This window comes from Dicentrarchus labrax, unplaced genomic scaffold (assembly GCF_905237075.1).
Source record: "Dicentrarchus labrax unplaced genomic scaffold, dlabrax2021, whole genome shotgun sequence".
Classification (NCBI taxonomy): Eukaryota; Metazoa; Chordata; class Actinopteri; family Moronidae; genus Dicentrarchus; species Dicentrarchus labrax.
Genome location: NW_026136711.1, coordinates 13,517,324 through 13,533,692, shown reverse-complemented (window position 1 = coordinate 13,533,692; position 16,369 = coordinate 13,517,324). Strand labels below are relative to the sequence as shown.

Sequence of the window (16,369 nt, the reverse complement as noted above, 5' to 3'; positions counted from 1 at the left end):
TTGGAATTTGTCAGGCATTTTATTTCCTTCTGATCTAATTTCATATAAATCATGCTTTTCATATGGTAGCACCAAACTCTGCTTATACACTTTATGCAGATATGACATACAGATAAATAAATGTATTCACAAAACAGGAAATGTGTTGCCAGACAGTTCATTTATACGATACTGCATGGTACTTCATAGTCATTTATGGCCAAAGCCTATGTACATTCACGTTAAGAAAAGATAAAATAAATATTTGCATATATAATAAAGCATATATAATGACACTTCAATAATACATTGTAAAATAAGATAAATACACTTCAAAATCATAATAATCCCTTGATTTATGACACCTGAGAACTCTTCTGACATTCACAATGAGAAGGGCATTTATCAGTTGCGACTATCGGTCTTTATGTCTTAATATTGTTTCATACTTGTATAGTGGCAGATTAAGACTGTGAAATTCCCTTTGGCTGAAGAGTGCACATTATCACATAAAGCACTGAAATACAACCATGTACAGAAAGGCTTAAAAGCAAATATGGCTTCTTAATGGATACAGGAGGTACCCTACATACACAGAGTTAAGGCTTCAAGAACGTAAAAAAAATATTTATTTTTGTATCTCCTTCTTGACTTGTATGGTTTCTTCCTGTTTCTGCAAAAATAAAATCTGCTCACAAAACTCCATAAACTAAAGAGAAACTGACTAAAGAGATACAAAAACTTACATATACACAAAAAGTACCCTGATATTGTAACAAAAACAACAGGTCAGAATGCTCTGAACGGGAGGACATCTGTATGTACAGTTTGGACAGATGCTTAAAAACAAAGACGGAGAGAAGAATGTGAGGCACACAAGGCAACAGTTTACAGGCAGCATCTGGACAGAAAGCACGCTGCGGGGCCTGTGAGTTTAGCAGTTTGAGAGGTGTCTCCAGGGCCGGACCAATGCATTATATCTCCGGGGTATCTACTGGAATTTTATTGGCCCGGGGTGAAGTCTTTCTTTCAAGTTGCTCCAGATAAGATAACCTGTCTGCTCTCTAAGAGCTAAAGGCTAATGGCTCTCTCTGGTCACTGAACGCTACCTGAGAGATATGCAAGAACACAGAGGGATTCGGTTCTCTCTGATGTCTGGCAAGATAATCTCTACAGTTCTTGTAACCTACAGCCTTCTCCTTGTGGTCCAGTAATGTGTTCCAGTGTGTTTGTACTTATGTGTAATACTGCACTGTGTTTGTGTATCAGTAAACATCTCACTTCCTCCCAAGGTCTGGCCTGTAAAACCTACGTCCACACCTACCCCTTCTTGATGCATTCAATTAAATATTTTCAATTCAATTTTATTTGTATAGCACCAATTCATAACAGAAGTTATCTCAGGACACTTTTCAAATGGAGCAGGTCTAGACCGAACTCCTTATAACCCAAACTCCTTATAACATTGCATGCATTCATTCTTTAAAGCTATAAAAATACATGATCAGACCCTTCAACTGACTCACAGTTGCTCTCCCATACCTGTCCTCCTGCAAAGAGGTTTGAAGCTGTGATCTTTTTCTTTCAGCTCAGAATGACACTGATGCTGGTGTATGGATCATGAATTGGCTTCATCCCTGTAGTGTCTTTTCCACATTCAGTATCTTGCAGTGTGTTATTGTCGCACATGATACAGTTCATGAGCCTGCACTATGTTCTCTGCTGCGGACGAAAGCCTTCCAACTTCCCTAACCAAAAAAATCTGCTCATGGAGCTCCTCATGGCTCTGTGCTTATATTTGGCATCTGTACTGTCCCCAAAATCTTGCCTGAAGCAAAAAAAAGGTTTAAAATAAGACCCACTAATTGGAGACACCTTGCTACATATGGACAACAGGCCCATCACAACAATAACATTATTGGAATAAACACAACTCACTGAATTAGTATTGAAAAGAACATATGGCTGTAACACATGCACTATAGAGTAATAGCAGTACTAAAAAGTCCAAGTAGCAAATATCTAAATTGGAAGGGACAATCTAGCAAAAAAAAAATCTCATAAATGGCAACTGTTAAATTATATTACAATACAAAAATAAATGGAGAGTACAATAAATAAGACATTTGTATCCTGCTATGTACAGTACTTACAGCAGATTCATTTACAATATACACACACAGGAGTAAAAGAGGTCATGTGAAGGACGGGTTTAAGCTCTGAGTTGGCTGTAGTAGCACCAAAGAGGAGGGATGTTTTGAACACAACAAGCACCTGAAGAGAACTGTCGAGATGAATGGGAATAGGTGCTAAAAAAAAATACATGAAGACAACATTAACACTCAGTCAGTTACTCATTAAAAATTGGACAGATACACATTTTTAAACAGATTGCAAATTGTAATTGTATATTTTATATTATGAACTAATTGATAATTAGCTGTCCGATGTCTCTGTCATTTTTAACCATAAAGATGACAGGTGTATTCACATACATAACTTAAAGGTTAATGAAAAGATTTACAACTTCTTTGATGACTGAAAATACATACATTTAATAAAGACCTCATCAGTTTGTGAGATACAGCCGGTTCCAGTCACATGCTTTGAATTTCAGTGGTGGGGCTAAGCCCTTGTTATTTATGCCTTTTATAATTGAAATGAAAGCATTGTTTGTGTATTTAGAAAGCATCACATACTTGTCTGATGGTATTAGATGTATTCCACTGATACAGGCAGGCTGGAGCCAGAGGACGGTGTACATTTACCACAGTAGCCTCCGCACATTCCTGACACTCTGCTGCCACCCTGTGGACACAACATGAATAACACCCAGTTATGTGCAATTCAGATGCTGTTCCTTAAACGTACTAGAAGGAGTTTTCAACAAATTTTAATTTAATACTGATGCCTCTATATCACTGCTTTCCAATCTTTTTCCTTAAGGGATCCCTTTTTTATCACTGAGTAAACTGCCGACTCCACACTAATTGACAAATTTTATGGCTATATTATTTTCATTGCATAACAACAACAGGCCAGAACAACTGATAATGACTGTGCAATAACTGCAGGAAGTTTGGGTAAAAAGAGTGGTTTGGATGAATTTTGAGCACATTATTTCCTGTGAACACTGCATCAGAAAGGAGTCGGGACCCCTAGGTTGGGAACCGGTGCTTTTATCCACAGGGGACACCAGGATCAACAGAAATCAAATTTCTCCCTGTAGCAGCTTTAAGTGAACATTAGTACAATTTGTAATATAGTCATACAGATGCCGAATATGAGATTTTGTCAGGATCACAGCTTGCTTGAACGTCTTTTCTCCTGTTTTGAAGAAGCGCTTTCCCCTGTTACTGACCTGAACAGTAAAACAGGTGTTAGTTTGGAGGATCTGTTAATAAAAAAGCCTTGACAGTGAAGGAATTTCTTGTGCTACTTCCAAGAAGTTTGAGATTTTCATCACTTTAAAAGGTATTTGCGGCAGGTTTGTTTTGGTACATCTGGAATGAGCTTTTCTCTTTTAAAAAGGCACACAAAGACTGAGGCCCACCAGGCGGGCTGTCACCAGGTATGAATTGGGTAATCACTCTCAGCAACAAGCAGAAAAAACAAGCTTATTAATCACCAGCACTGTACAAGTGTCATGGTGCAGCATAATGGGGGATTTCATGCAAACATCTAGAAACAAAAAGGAAGTTGCAGCAGACGAGTAGACCAAAAGCACTATCCCACGACATGAAAGCCACAGCGTGCACTGAGTGGTTTGTCTGATCTCTTCTGGAGTGCTCTCTCCATCCCACTGTCACAACCTGGCTTCATTTAAACTGCCTGGAGTGCCCAGAGCGGGCCGGCTGGCTATGGATATCAGACTATGAACACTTTTGGCATCACAACTGCCTCCTGTTTTCCTCCTTGCCAAAAAGCACTCTTCTGCTTGATCTCCATTTCAAAAGCAGAGGGTGTGGGGGCACTTGAGAGAGCAGCTGCCCAATAAGGGTTCTTTCTCAGTTAGTTTACAGGGAGAAGCGGAGCTGGGAATACAGAACCCACTTGGGACTATGCCCACGAGCTCGGAAGCCAAGAGGACATTCAGAGAGGAGAAAAAGAGGAGGGAGGGATGGAGTACAAGACCTAATAGAACAGAATAAAGAAAATGAGGCAGTAAAATGAAGAAAGGCACAGATAGGTAGTTAAATGTATGTTCTAAAGCAGTGGCCATAGTTACATTTAAACCAATCTCTACTTTAAATATTGTATTTTAACAAGCCAGGTGCACAGGACCTCTCAGAGTCACATACCAGTATACCAGCATGTATGAATGAGGGATTATAATGAGAGTTTCAAATGATGTACTCAAAGTCTTTAAGATTGTTCAGTTAAAGTTTGTAATTTGGGGAGTTTTTACAGGATACTGACATGAACATTTGTGACACATTGCCAGTACCTGTGATTTTTGTACATCAGCCACTGCATAGTTTCCCTGGGAAGTCCATGAGGTGTCCTCAGCCACCTTAAAACCTGTTCCTGAGAGATTGATCCTGAATCGCCCCTGAGAGAAGAGACAGACAGAGAGAGAGAGAGAGAGAGAGAGAGAGAGAGAGAGAGAGAGAGAGAGAGAGAGAGAATATAAATAATCATGTAGAAATGTATTCAGAGACATTGCTGGCTCTCCCCATGTGGTTTAATGGAGAGACTTTAGGTGTCTGGTTTGCTATGAGCAGCAGAGAGAAGGAGGACGTGAAGCACCAAGGTGTCTGAAGAAGGCTCGATAAAAAAATATATATATATATGTCCTTCAGAGGTTTTTCAAAGCAGAGTAAGTGCAAACTGTATCACAGGCAACATGATATTTACACAAAATGACTATTTATAACTAATGCAAATCATTAGTGGAATGCTCTTTTTGACTGACTGAATTAATTTGATCATGAAAAGTACAGAGTAACTTATTTCTATCATTGCCCTCCAACATACAACAAATGACACAAAAACATGAGACCTGCTGAGATGCTGGATGTTTCAAGAATAAATATCAATAAACAATTCAATTCAGTTTTGTGAAATTATCAAGAAACATATTCCAGAACTAGAGGCATGAACTGCTTCTAAAAGGATGGAGATATTTTAGATGTCATACTGTAGCAGAAAGAGCACAGTAGGAGTGTAATTAATAACACTAATAACTGAATACCATTTAGGTACCAAGGCATTCTTGTTAAATTAAATGACTCGGACACTTAAAAGAACTGAGCCTTCATTAATATTACTAGCTACACTTGTTCTTTTCCTGCTATGACAATTCAACGGTCTGCTGTGAAAAAGGACAACTTCCCCTCCTGTCATATAATGAACAGCTGGTGTTGTTCTCACCTGTGGACATCGTGCGGCGCTGTAGCAGTCTCCAGCTGTTGCAAAAGGAACACTCTTGCCTTCACGGGTGAAAGCAAACTGCCAATCTGTAGCTGAATAACAAGACAAACCATCAAGCTCATCAAGCACAATGTGACAGATATTCTTGGAAATGTGTTGCTATAGGACCTCAGTTGAACTTTTATAATGATAACTTACATCTGCCATAATGACCAAGCCTTGTGCTATTTAACTGGTCTAAATCTAGCCTTAGTTTTAGGGTCAGCCTAATATCAGTATAATTTCACCTACTTAGAGCAGTTTCATTTAATCCCCTCAAGCCTTGTAATTGTGTGTTGCTTAAATGAACCTTGAAGACATCTTGAGCTCATTAACCCTCATGAGCACGGACATAATTAAATGGCAAAGGAAGTTCTTATTTGAGAGTAATGTAGAGTTTACACTGGCACAGGATGCTGGTATGTGTGTGTGTGTGTGTGTGTGTGTGTGTGTGTTTGTGAGTGCCATCTGATCTCTGTGTGTGTAAAGGCCACTCACTGATGATGTTCATTTTGCTGAGGTCCAGGCGGACTTTGGAGAAGGTGGTGATGCCAGCGGCGGTGTAGTCTCTCCGACAGTCACAGTCCTCTCTTCTGGAGCCATTGGTTGGACACTGGGTGGGGTCATTGAGCCTGGGAAACACACACACACACACACACACACACACACACACACACACACACACACACACACACACACACACACACAGGATACCTCACCTCACTTTACACTTTCATGGAATTTCTTCATTTTACAGACAAAAACACTGCCAGACGTCTGTTGGATTTTCTAATGAAATATCAGGCTGTTCTCATTGTTATGCTGTTAGCTATTTACCTGAAGCCAAAGATCTCTGAAAAATTCTCCCTTTCTCCCGTCGTCAAGGTGATATACTCCTGTGGAGTCTCCGTCTGCATTCCTGCACAGTAGACCTGAGGAGAGAAGGAGGAGGAGGAGGGAAAGGAGAGTTGGTAACCAGAGGGAGGAGGAGTAGGGCACCAAGGGTGAAGGAAATGGATGCAGGTGGTAGGACGGTAGAGAGAAAATAGGAAAGTAGAGAAGAAGTGCAGAATAGAAAAGGAAAGACAATAATGGTGATGAGGAGGTGAGGAAAAGGAGTAGAGTAGAGGATGTTACGATGGCAGTTACAAGCCCCAACAAACACAGGAGAAGAATTTCCTCTGACTGACTCTGTCTATTTGTGATCTTGTACACCAAGCCAGAGCCCCAAACTTATGCCTAAACACAAGCTGGGAAAGATGAATTATAAGCATTTTGTATTGTAATACAGGCCCATACACAGTCACACAAGCACATAAATGCAGCAAAATATCCTGTCAGTGTTTAAGTCATCTGAAATGTCAAGGGAGAAGGCACGAAGGCCTACTTTTCAACTGTCCCTCTCCCCTCATAACTAAAACCCAGTCATGGCTTTATAAAATGTGCTTTGTGCATTTGTGAGGTAATAAGATCATAAAATTGTACCTTGAGTGCTTTTCCTTGAATATTGAGAAAGTGTTCGCTGTCTGGGAGGGGGCCTTTAATGCTCTGGACGTCTTGACAGCTGGATGGCAAATGGCCTTAGAGACACAAAAGAACTAAAAATAAGTAAGTATACAGCAGTGTATTATAGCAGGAGTGTATTATGAAAAAGATTTAACACAGGGCAGGTACTCAGGCTGTATACACAGACATGTGCACGCATACACACAAGAATTTCAGGAGTTTAGTCAAGTGTGGCAAATCGCTGCATCGAATTAAAGAAAACGAAAAACCCCTCACTCTTTGATGTCCAATCCTACCGTAGGGAAGTGAATACACTGGACAGTGAATCTTTGAAGTTTGCCTCGGATCATAAATATTTCACTAGAGGCCAAATCTCTGAGATGACCGGATCAAGTCAAGCCATACCTAATAGTGGAATTCAGCTGGCCTCTATGTAACCCCCTAGCCTTGACCTTCGTGAAAAGAGCAGCAGTTTTCTCGCAGTACTCACAGCTTGGATTTCTGCAGACCTTTCTGGCCTCTGGCATGGTGTCTTGAGAACACTTATTGCTTTCCTGACCATTTGCTGCCACACACTGCACCGTCCTCTCCATCACTCCATCACCGCAGCTCACTGAACACTGGAGGGGAGGAAGAGAACCATGACAGTGTGAAAATAAAACTTGTGGATGACAGTCTGTCAGCAGTTTTTATCTTCAAAGTGGCTCATTCAAAAAAATGTGTGTGTGTGTGTGTGTGTGTGTTTACATTATGGTCATTTCAATACTGATTATTTTCCTATCAGCTATGACACTGGTTGAAGCCAAATATACAATGTTATTAATGTCTCATATATGTTAAAGGAAACCTCCCTCCCTCATGTATAAAATGACATAAATGGCTCCTTCATGAGATTAACGATTGTAGACAAGTTTGCAAATTTAGCACAAATCTTATAGAAAATGTGCAAATGAATATGCTACTTAATGCATGTTTTCATCTCCTATGTGAATATTAGCAGTTGACTGCAATGAGATAAACAACTGGTGTTGCTAATTCTCTATAAATCATCACAGAAGAAAAGATTATGTAATTAAAACAGCACCAGTCAAACCTCAAACAAACTATTTGGAATACTTATGTATTAATTTGAGGAAAGTTGCGATGTCGTCGTGTTTTTGTCTACTGTTATTTTAAATTGTTTCACTAGATTTTTAAGTCACGTGCTTCATTTACATTACAATTTATTCCCTAAATCTGTTTCTACTGCACTTTGTCACATTTCTCTTTTAAAGATACACCAACTTTCCCAGCTCAACCGAAAGTAAGAAAGTAAAAGGAAAACTTTTTTGCAATATTATACTTCCTGGGGGTTTCCACTCATTCACAAATTTAAAATGCACATAAAAACAGGTTGATGAAGGTGTACTTTGTGATATAAATGAACTGTTACTGTTTACTAATCTACTGCATTATACCCACTGAAATTTGTCACAATGATGATATTTTTAATATTGCAATTAGTCACAAAAACTAGAGAAGATTGTTTAACTAGCCTTTATTAACCTCACCGTCTGTTTACCCACCTTTTTTTTTTTAAAGTACATTCTGTCGCAAGGTTTCAAACTAAAAATATGCATGATCCATCTTGACAAAATACAGATAAATGACTGGACAACACTTAAAACCACGGACTCGCTCACCAGTCCCCAGATTCCAACCCTCCACTCCTGCTGCGGCGGGCACGGGTCCAAATTACAAGGCATGTAGCTTTCAGGGGGGGTCCCGGGGCAGTTGGACAAAGACTGATGGCCATACTCATAGTTGTCATTCTCCACATGCACCTCGCTGCAAGAGATCAGACGCTGGCGGTAGCCCTGGCCACAGCTGGCTGAGCACTGGAGGAAAGAATAAATCACTGGCATGAAATAACAACAGTATTCCACACAGGAAACATGGGTGATTTCTGTCATTTCCGTATCACTTGTTTCGAAGATGGTGATTCACATGAAGGGTCTTTTTGAAGAGTAAAGTATTGCCTTTTCAGAGAAAAATTACCTTTTTATACGTAATTTAGATTTCAAAGCCTTTTGTGGGACGTCATAGTTTAAATGGCTCTCACCTCAGTCCATTCCCCTGTGATCCAGATTAACTCACAGGCATTCATGTTACAGCTCTCTATTTCTGGAGGTCTGATCTGGTTCACACAGTACATCTCATGGACCTCCTGCTGGTTGTGGTCCACACACTGCAAGGCTCGTTGTCGGTGGCCCGCTCCACACGACTTACTGCACTGTAGTGGGGACAGACAAAAGACAGACACAAAGATCATAACAAATCATGTATGACATTCCTATATTATGGGTAATATATAATATATATGTAATGCAGGAAGCTGTATGTGAAACTAAGATGTTTCAAATTAAAGATTCTCAGTAAACACCAGTTTTATGGTATCAATGCAAAACAAGAACGAGGATGAACAGTCTGAGATTTGTGTCTTCTTGTGAAGCAGCACCTTCACCACATGGGACTACAGCATGAAGATCTCAAAACAGTAGATAAGAGCTGGGAGGAAAGTTCTGTGTTCTTGAGCAGAAAAACCTGAGCTGAGGACATGGCCAAGTCCTGAGAAGAGATTACACAACTTCTAACTCCTGAAGCTGTTTACAGTCCAAGGCAACAATGTGTCTGATGAAAGGTCAGAGCTGAAATTCACTAGCAGTTAGCTGCCTGAAGTCTTAAGATCCAGACTGTTCCAAAAGACAAGAATATGAAAATATAAAAGTATAGTTAAACCTTTTTTATATGCTTATTTTCTTTCTTGTCCATTAAAGCTGCAGTAGGTGACTTTTAAATTCTCTACCCTGACAGTAGTGCATAAGACAGATAATCTGTGAAAAAAGTTAAGTCCTAGTTTTCCTAATGGCATTTGCAAGAAGTTTATTGTTGAGTCTTCCCAGGGACCCAAAACATTGTTTTTGACGACCTTAACAGTCAGCTACCCTTCTGTCTCATGTCCTACTGTCAGGTTATAATGAAAGTTTCAGCAAATATGACAAAGAGTTATTTTTTTAAATGTTACAAACTGCAGCTTTACAAAAATATAAAAGGTTACTTCTAGCAAAGCCACAAGTTTTTAACTTTCTGTATGTCTACAGATTACACAAACAAGCAACCCTCTTACAGTGTTTATGCTAAGCTAAGCTAGTGTCTACATTTAATGTACAGATAAGGGATGTTCTCATTCAAATCTTGTCAAAAAAAGCAAGTAAGTTATTTCTTCTACTATTAAAATGAAATGGTTAGACACTTGACTTTGTCAGGCCAATGGTTTTAAATGGAGTTGCTATGAAAGTGGGGTCCTTTGATGAAGAGATTACCTGACTGCAAGTTTGGACCTGGCTGTCTTACTACATCCAGGTTCATGTAGTAACTCAATAATAACGACATTCAAACTTGCAAGAGTCGTAATTTAAGCCTAAACACTGAAAGGGCTCAGAGGGGCTTCCACTTGCGTCAGAAACACTCTGTGGAACAAATGCACCGACTCCAGCTGGTCTTCATCACTCCTTACATGTTGAACACTGTCAAACAACTGAAATACTTGGAACTGCTATTGTGAGCTCTGCTGCTGTGCTATGCTGGAATAAAACTAACCCTGCAGGACAGGCACCTGAGTTTCATTATGTTTTGGTAATGTTGACAGCAGACAAAGCTACAAGGGAACATATTTCATTCTAACAGATAGGTTAAGCCTGTAGAAACAAGTTATGTATGTAAAGAAGTAAATCTAAGAGCATAAAACACAACCAGCACAAGACAAGCATTGCACTGACTGCATCAGTAAGATATAAAATAGAATCTACTGTATAGATATACATACAGATACATAGACACCTATGTATTAAATATGAGTGAATAATATGAATATTGTAAACTTCTTTTGCAACATGTTTTTTGTTCATGCCAATAAAGAATTTGAATTTGCATAAAACACATAGGCATGTTAACCCCTGCCAGTTGAACTGTTGTAATTACCTCCAGTGGTTAATTGGGACACTCAGGCAGGGAGCTCCCAACACTTCTCCAGACTAATTAGACTCTCCTTTCTGAGAAGACATTTCATGCTGCTCAGTGGCCCAGATTCAACATCACTAGAACACAGTGAAGGAGACGCTCCTGTTGCAGCTGCCTGTTCTAATAAACTCAACAAGGATCTGTAGCCTCAAGCTTATAGAAAATGTAACTCAGCAGGAATGTGCCCATTAAGTATAGCCTGGGTAAGACTGAGGCCTTATATACAGCAACAGGCCACTCTATCAGAGCAGATTTTACTATACTTTTTGTTAAACTTATATTCATTATGATTAAAAAATAAATTTAAATATTAAATACTTTTTTTTATTCTAAATTAAGTAAGCAAACAAGCATCCTCAGGTATTAAAGATAGAAATGTGTGTGTTCAGGACCACTCATAATAAGAAGCTGGGCTGTTCATGTAGCTTTTAAGGAGCAACATGTAGCCTTGTTAACGTTTAGATAGAACAGTCATGTCTCACAGCTGCCTTTACTTTACTTTTCAGCTGATTCTAAAAAAGGGAATTAGCCAATCAGCATTCAGGGACAGATCTAGAGGGGTGGCATAGGGTGGCAGCTGGCACCCCTGAAAAAAATCTGACCACCCCAGCCTGATGTCAAATGCTGTCAAATTTAGTATTATTTTAAAAAAGAATGTGTTTAAAAATGGCAATTAACACATACAATTCAATAGACTAAGTGATTGGCCAAAGTTCAATGAAAAAAGACAAATGTCAATCAAATATTTCTAATGTCAATTTTATATATTTATATTCGATGCTTTACTAATATGCCACAATAATGTTCGATTATCTTCATTTTATATCATATTTGTTCCCTTTTCAAAGTCTCCATGCCACCCCGTGAATGTGTCTGTAGATCCGCCGCTGCCATTAAGACCGGAGGTATCCATCACAACGAGGCTTCAGCTTGTTTGAAAAAAGGCTGATCATCTGATTTTCATCAGGGCCAGCGCCTCCTCTCCTCCCCTCTGGCCTCCGACGGGAGCAGCGCTCATACTTCACCAGATATGACAGAGCCAATCATCCTCGTCCGGTTGCAGACAGAGAGCTGAAACTTCTTGTTTCAGCACGCAGGTTACAATGCTTTTTTTCCTGTACAGGCATTAGTACAGGGCTTCGTCAGCTTACCGTCTGCCAGTCTCCTTCTCTCCACCGGTACCGGGAGGGGCAGTCAGCGACCCGGCAGCTCTGGCTGGACGCCGGTCTGGAGCGCTGGGAGCAGCCGCTCTCCAGCGGGCTCCGTCGGTCTCCAACCTGGCAGAACACCTCCCGTCGCTGGACGCCGTCGCCACACGATGCTGAACACTGGAAAACAGGACAGGTAAGAGCTTTAACTTTAGCTTTATCAGACCTTCATTTGTCCGATAAAGTGTATTGTTTTACTGCATATCAACCTATCACTTAATATTCCTGTAATACTATGACTACCGCCATAAGCCTCGAGAGTTTAATGACTTTGACTTCATGGTTTCTACTTTGTTTACTTTGACTTTATGTGCTATGAAGATAGTTATTTATTTATTTAAGGGAATATATTTGATAAAAAACACATATTGTTTTACATATATTATGTGTTATATACATATTATATAGCCTACTATATTACTACTTCACTACATTTATTATTACATGTATTATTTAATATAAGTATTTTATTGTATTTTATGCGTGTCCAATCACATTAGATTGTTTTGACTTTTAAAGTAATTATCCTCACATTCCTTCTAAACATGTTCAATACAGAATTGTGTTGTTTATTGATGTAAATGCATACTTTAATTTTATTTTCTTTACTAACCAAAGTCTGAAGCAATCCAAGTTTTAACAATACAAGTGCATTACAGACAGGGCATGGCGTGTTACTGAGCACTATGTGGGAAATATGTTTAAATAACTGCAACCAAGCCTCCACGTTTACATTTAAGTTATGTGGTTTATATTAATGCTGATGTTTTCCAACAGAAATGTGAAGAAATTCAAGTTGAAGCCTGGAAAATGCATTTTGCGAAAGCGTGTCTAAGCTCCAGCAGCGATGTTTTTAATGAAAGTGTGGGTTTTCGGCTGTAACACAGAACACATTTCTACAGGAAACACAAAGAATGGGAGAGGGATGAAGAATCCGTTTTTTCTGCCAGGTCTGTTTAGATGTTAACCCAGATGACTAAAACAATCCCATGATATAACCAAAGCATACAATTGAATGTTTTAACTTAAAACTTTGCAGTCATGCATTTGGATATTAACAACTATCTTGTGTCTTTCCTCTTTTGAAACAGATTGATGATTCTGAACAACCTGCACTGCACTGATGTTAATTCATTACTACCGTAGATACATAATAATAGATCATATATGTATTGTTTTTCAAAGTACATAACAAGAGTACGACTGATACAATGTTTGAGTCTCTGTTTGTGTATATGAGAGGGACCGACATCACAACTGCTCATACTTTTGCAGGTTAAGGGAGGAGGAAGTGGTAAACCAAATCTCCAGATGGAGCTTCAGCAGCATTATATAGTCTGTTACACAGTTTACATGCAGCTTTAAATATTCCACTGTTTATCATGTGCCAATGAACCACCATTGAACTACTAGGCAGCCTGCTACAGAATGGGTAATCACACTATACCCGACTAAGAGCCTTGTGTGTGAGTATCATTTTCTCCTGGCATGTGTCCTGCTCCACAGCTGTTTAGAGCAGACGCACATCCTCTCTGACGTGTGGGGCGCAGATGTGGCTCTTGTGCTTGGACTCTTAGCCAGTGGGGTGAATTCAGAGAAAGAGAACACAAGAAAAGAGAGAGAGAAGACATAGAGAGTAAAGGGAGGCAAAGAAAACAGGAACAAGCCCCGGACAGGCTCTCCAGAAGTCCAGGTGTACGTTGTGAGTGTTTCTGGCGTGATGACGTGGGTGAATTGCCTTTTTAGTAGGGCATTCAAAGAAAAGACTGACATGTGGTTCCCATTGGGGAAGCTGAAGACAGAGAGGGGAAAAGTGGAAGAGGGCTTGAAAGAAAAGAAGTGGTGGAAAAGTGGAGAAAGAGCAACAGTGAGAAGGAGGATAAAAGGGACAGAGAGGACAGAAAAGTGAGGGACGGAGGAAGAGAAAATATAGAAATGAGAGGGGTAGATTTACATTGGCTGGACTTAACATCAGTTAAGATGAAAGAGAGGGGTGCTCATACCTCCTGCTGTCATACTGACTGTACTGTGTAGTCACAGCTCCTGCATACACTACCTCAAAAACCCCTGTAAGCAGCCACCGTAGGCCTGTGCTGCAAACCAGCCAACCGCCATGTGATGTGTAAAAGCACCCTGCCTTAGTTAGTGGCCTGGCATGGTGAATACATAATTAAATAAGGTTTAGCTGCAGATGTTTTCACACATATGCGCATGGTTGCCAGCAGGCTGGTAAGCATTAAAGTGGAAAGAGAGAAAAAAAACATGTCTAGCATCGTGAGAACAAGAGTGGTAGGAGTGTTTTACAGCAGGGTTAAAGACTCCTACCTCTCCCCAGTTGCCAGTCTTCCACTTGGGACATCGTCCACCTCGGCAGCGCCTCTGCTTGCTGGGTTTGGGGGACAGAGACTGGCAGTTGTCTTCCGAGGCAGGGCGACCAGAGCCGGTCACGCAGCTCACTTTACGGGACTTGAATCCTCTTCCACAGGCGGCAGAGCACTGCAAGAAGGAGTTCAGTTGAAATCAAAAGGTATGTTCTGTGTTAAAACTGTACACACTCCAAACCAATGAAAGTCAGGGAGGGTTTTGTTTTTTGGTCGGCATGATTCAGGTCAAACAAAATGATTGGGTTTCACAAAGCACTTCATTTGTTGAATGTCAGGCTTAATTGAATCTGCATGATAAAATATTATAATCATTATAATTAAAATCAAGGTAAGTATTTATTAAACAGGTAAATTTAATTTGTGGATCTTTTTGACTCACCCCCCCCCAAAAAAAAAAAAGAAAAAGAAAAACGTGATATGAGAGAGACACAGTTCCACGTGGGTTGCTAGTCCAATGGCAAAGCGTGTCCGATCACCCCGGTAGCAGTTTGTTTTCACCTCCGGGTTCACCGAGTTACTCTAACTCAGTGTGACAGGCAGACACACACACACACACACACACCAAGGAGGGAGTGGAGAAGGGCTGGACTGTGCTCGGATAATCAAAGGGGCGTTGCATGTGGGGATGGATGGGAAGCGACAGGCTCAGAGTTGAATGGGTACGCGGCCCAGTGTGTGGTGCTGTCCTGACCAGCAAGGGACTGTACTAGACAGGAACATGCTGTGACCTCTCACCTCATTTAGGGTGTGGGGAGGACGGGTATGATTAAAGGAGGGGCTAACAAAATGCCTGTTCCCCTTTTTAAATCCGGGCACATCTATATTTGATCTGTAATGCGCTAGATTTATTGGAGTTAACTCATGCTGTTTTTTTGCCAAGAAATAAAGAAACATTATGTGATTCTTGTGTGGATATTGTCATTAAATTTCAATAAAAATGACACTGTGTTTCTTATGTGTTTTTGGGATAGTGCTTACTATGATGAATTGTTGCATAGAGTAGTAAAACTGACTTCATGATTGATGTAATAAGTCACTGACAGTTCTCCTGACAGCAAATACCACCACTGACTGCAACAACAGAGATCATATTTTTAATGCTGTTGCCTGACATGAACACAATATACAGTAACACATTAGTTTTAGATGTACACAAGTGGGTCATTGCAGGGGAAACTGAGCTTCCCAGTAAAGGTTAAAATCATAAAACAAAGCATTTACAATCCAGACTGCAATCAATCGTCAGGTCGTTCCTCAAAGGTTTTATATACTTCTTTACAAGGTATTTCCTGCCGGTGTGCTGTGCTGAAATGCCCTCAGAATACCTTGAGAATCAGTGCAAATGGGTCACATTAAAACACCATGTGTTTTATCAGTACTTGAACCCCCCCATGCGGAGTTCATTAACTTTGCCCATATGTTCTCTGGGATTCTGTATCCAATTCACTAATACAAATATCATTTCTCACACACACACACACACACACACACACACACACTTAAACTCAATATTTCCTACTCCATCGGATAATAAACACACTATATAAACAGTTTCTTTTTGCTTTAGTTTTATTTGCAGGAGGTAGAGCGGGCCGTCCGCTTATCACAGGGATGGTAGTTCGATCCCTGGCTCCCCCTGTCCACATATCGTAGTGTCCTTGGTCAAGACACTGAACATAGTTGCTGCTGATGGGCAGGCCAGCACCTTGCATGGCAGCTCCGTAACCATCGGTGTGCGTGTGTGTGAATGAGAGGCAAATTGTAAAGCGATTTGTCGGTTCAGGCTCTATTTACCATAATGCTACACGGAATTTAAACAGT

General features: G+C 40.2%; 1 protein-coding gene and 1 long non-coding RNA gene across 2 annotated transcripts in view; one reads left to right on the top strand and one right to left on the bottom strand.

Annotated features, from left to right (window-relative positions):
* LOC127371571 (A disintegrin and metalloproteinase with thrombospondin motifs 9-like) overlaps window positions 1–16,369 on the bottom strand; it is a 46,561-nt gene continuing 30,192 nt past the window's right edge. Inside the window, exons 29-40 of the mRNA XM_051414442.1 lie at window positions 14,490–14,660; window positions 12,108–12,284; window positions 8,999–9,169; window positions 8,580–8,774; window positions 7,388–7,517; window positions 6,877–6,971; window positions 6,229–6,323; window positions 5,890–6,023; window positions 5,353–5,444; window positions 4,427–4,531; window positions 2,679–2,787; window positions 1–2,288 (exon numbers count right to left, since the gene is read on the bottom strand). Coding sequence (XP_051270402.1) covers window positions 2,692–2,787; window positions 4,427–4,531; window positions 5,353–5,444; window positions 5,890–6,023; window positions 6,229–6,323; window positions 6,877–6,971; window positions 7,388–7,517; window positions 8,580–8,774; window positions 8,999–9,169; window positions 12,108–12,284; window positions 14,490–14,660 — 1,461 coding nt within the window. The 3' untranslated portion in view covers window positions 1–2,288; window positions 2,679–2,691. The remainder of the gene's footprint in view (window positions 2,289–2,678; window positions 2,788–4,426; window positions 4,532–5,352; window positions 5,445–5,889; window positions 6,024–6,228; window positions 6,324–6,876; window positions 6,972–7,387; window positions 7,518–8,579; window positions 8,775–8,998; window positions 9,170–12,107; window positions 12,285–14,489; window positions 14,661–16,369) is intronic.
* LOC127371592 (uncharacterized) lies at window positions 12,194–15,489 on the top strand. Its single transcript, XR_007886421.1, has 2 exons — window positions 12,194–12,300; window positions 12,942–15,489. It is a non-coding gene; the product is annotated as an uncharacterized LOC127371592 (long non-coding RNA).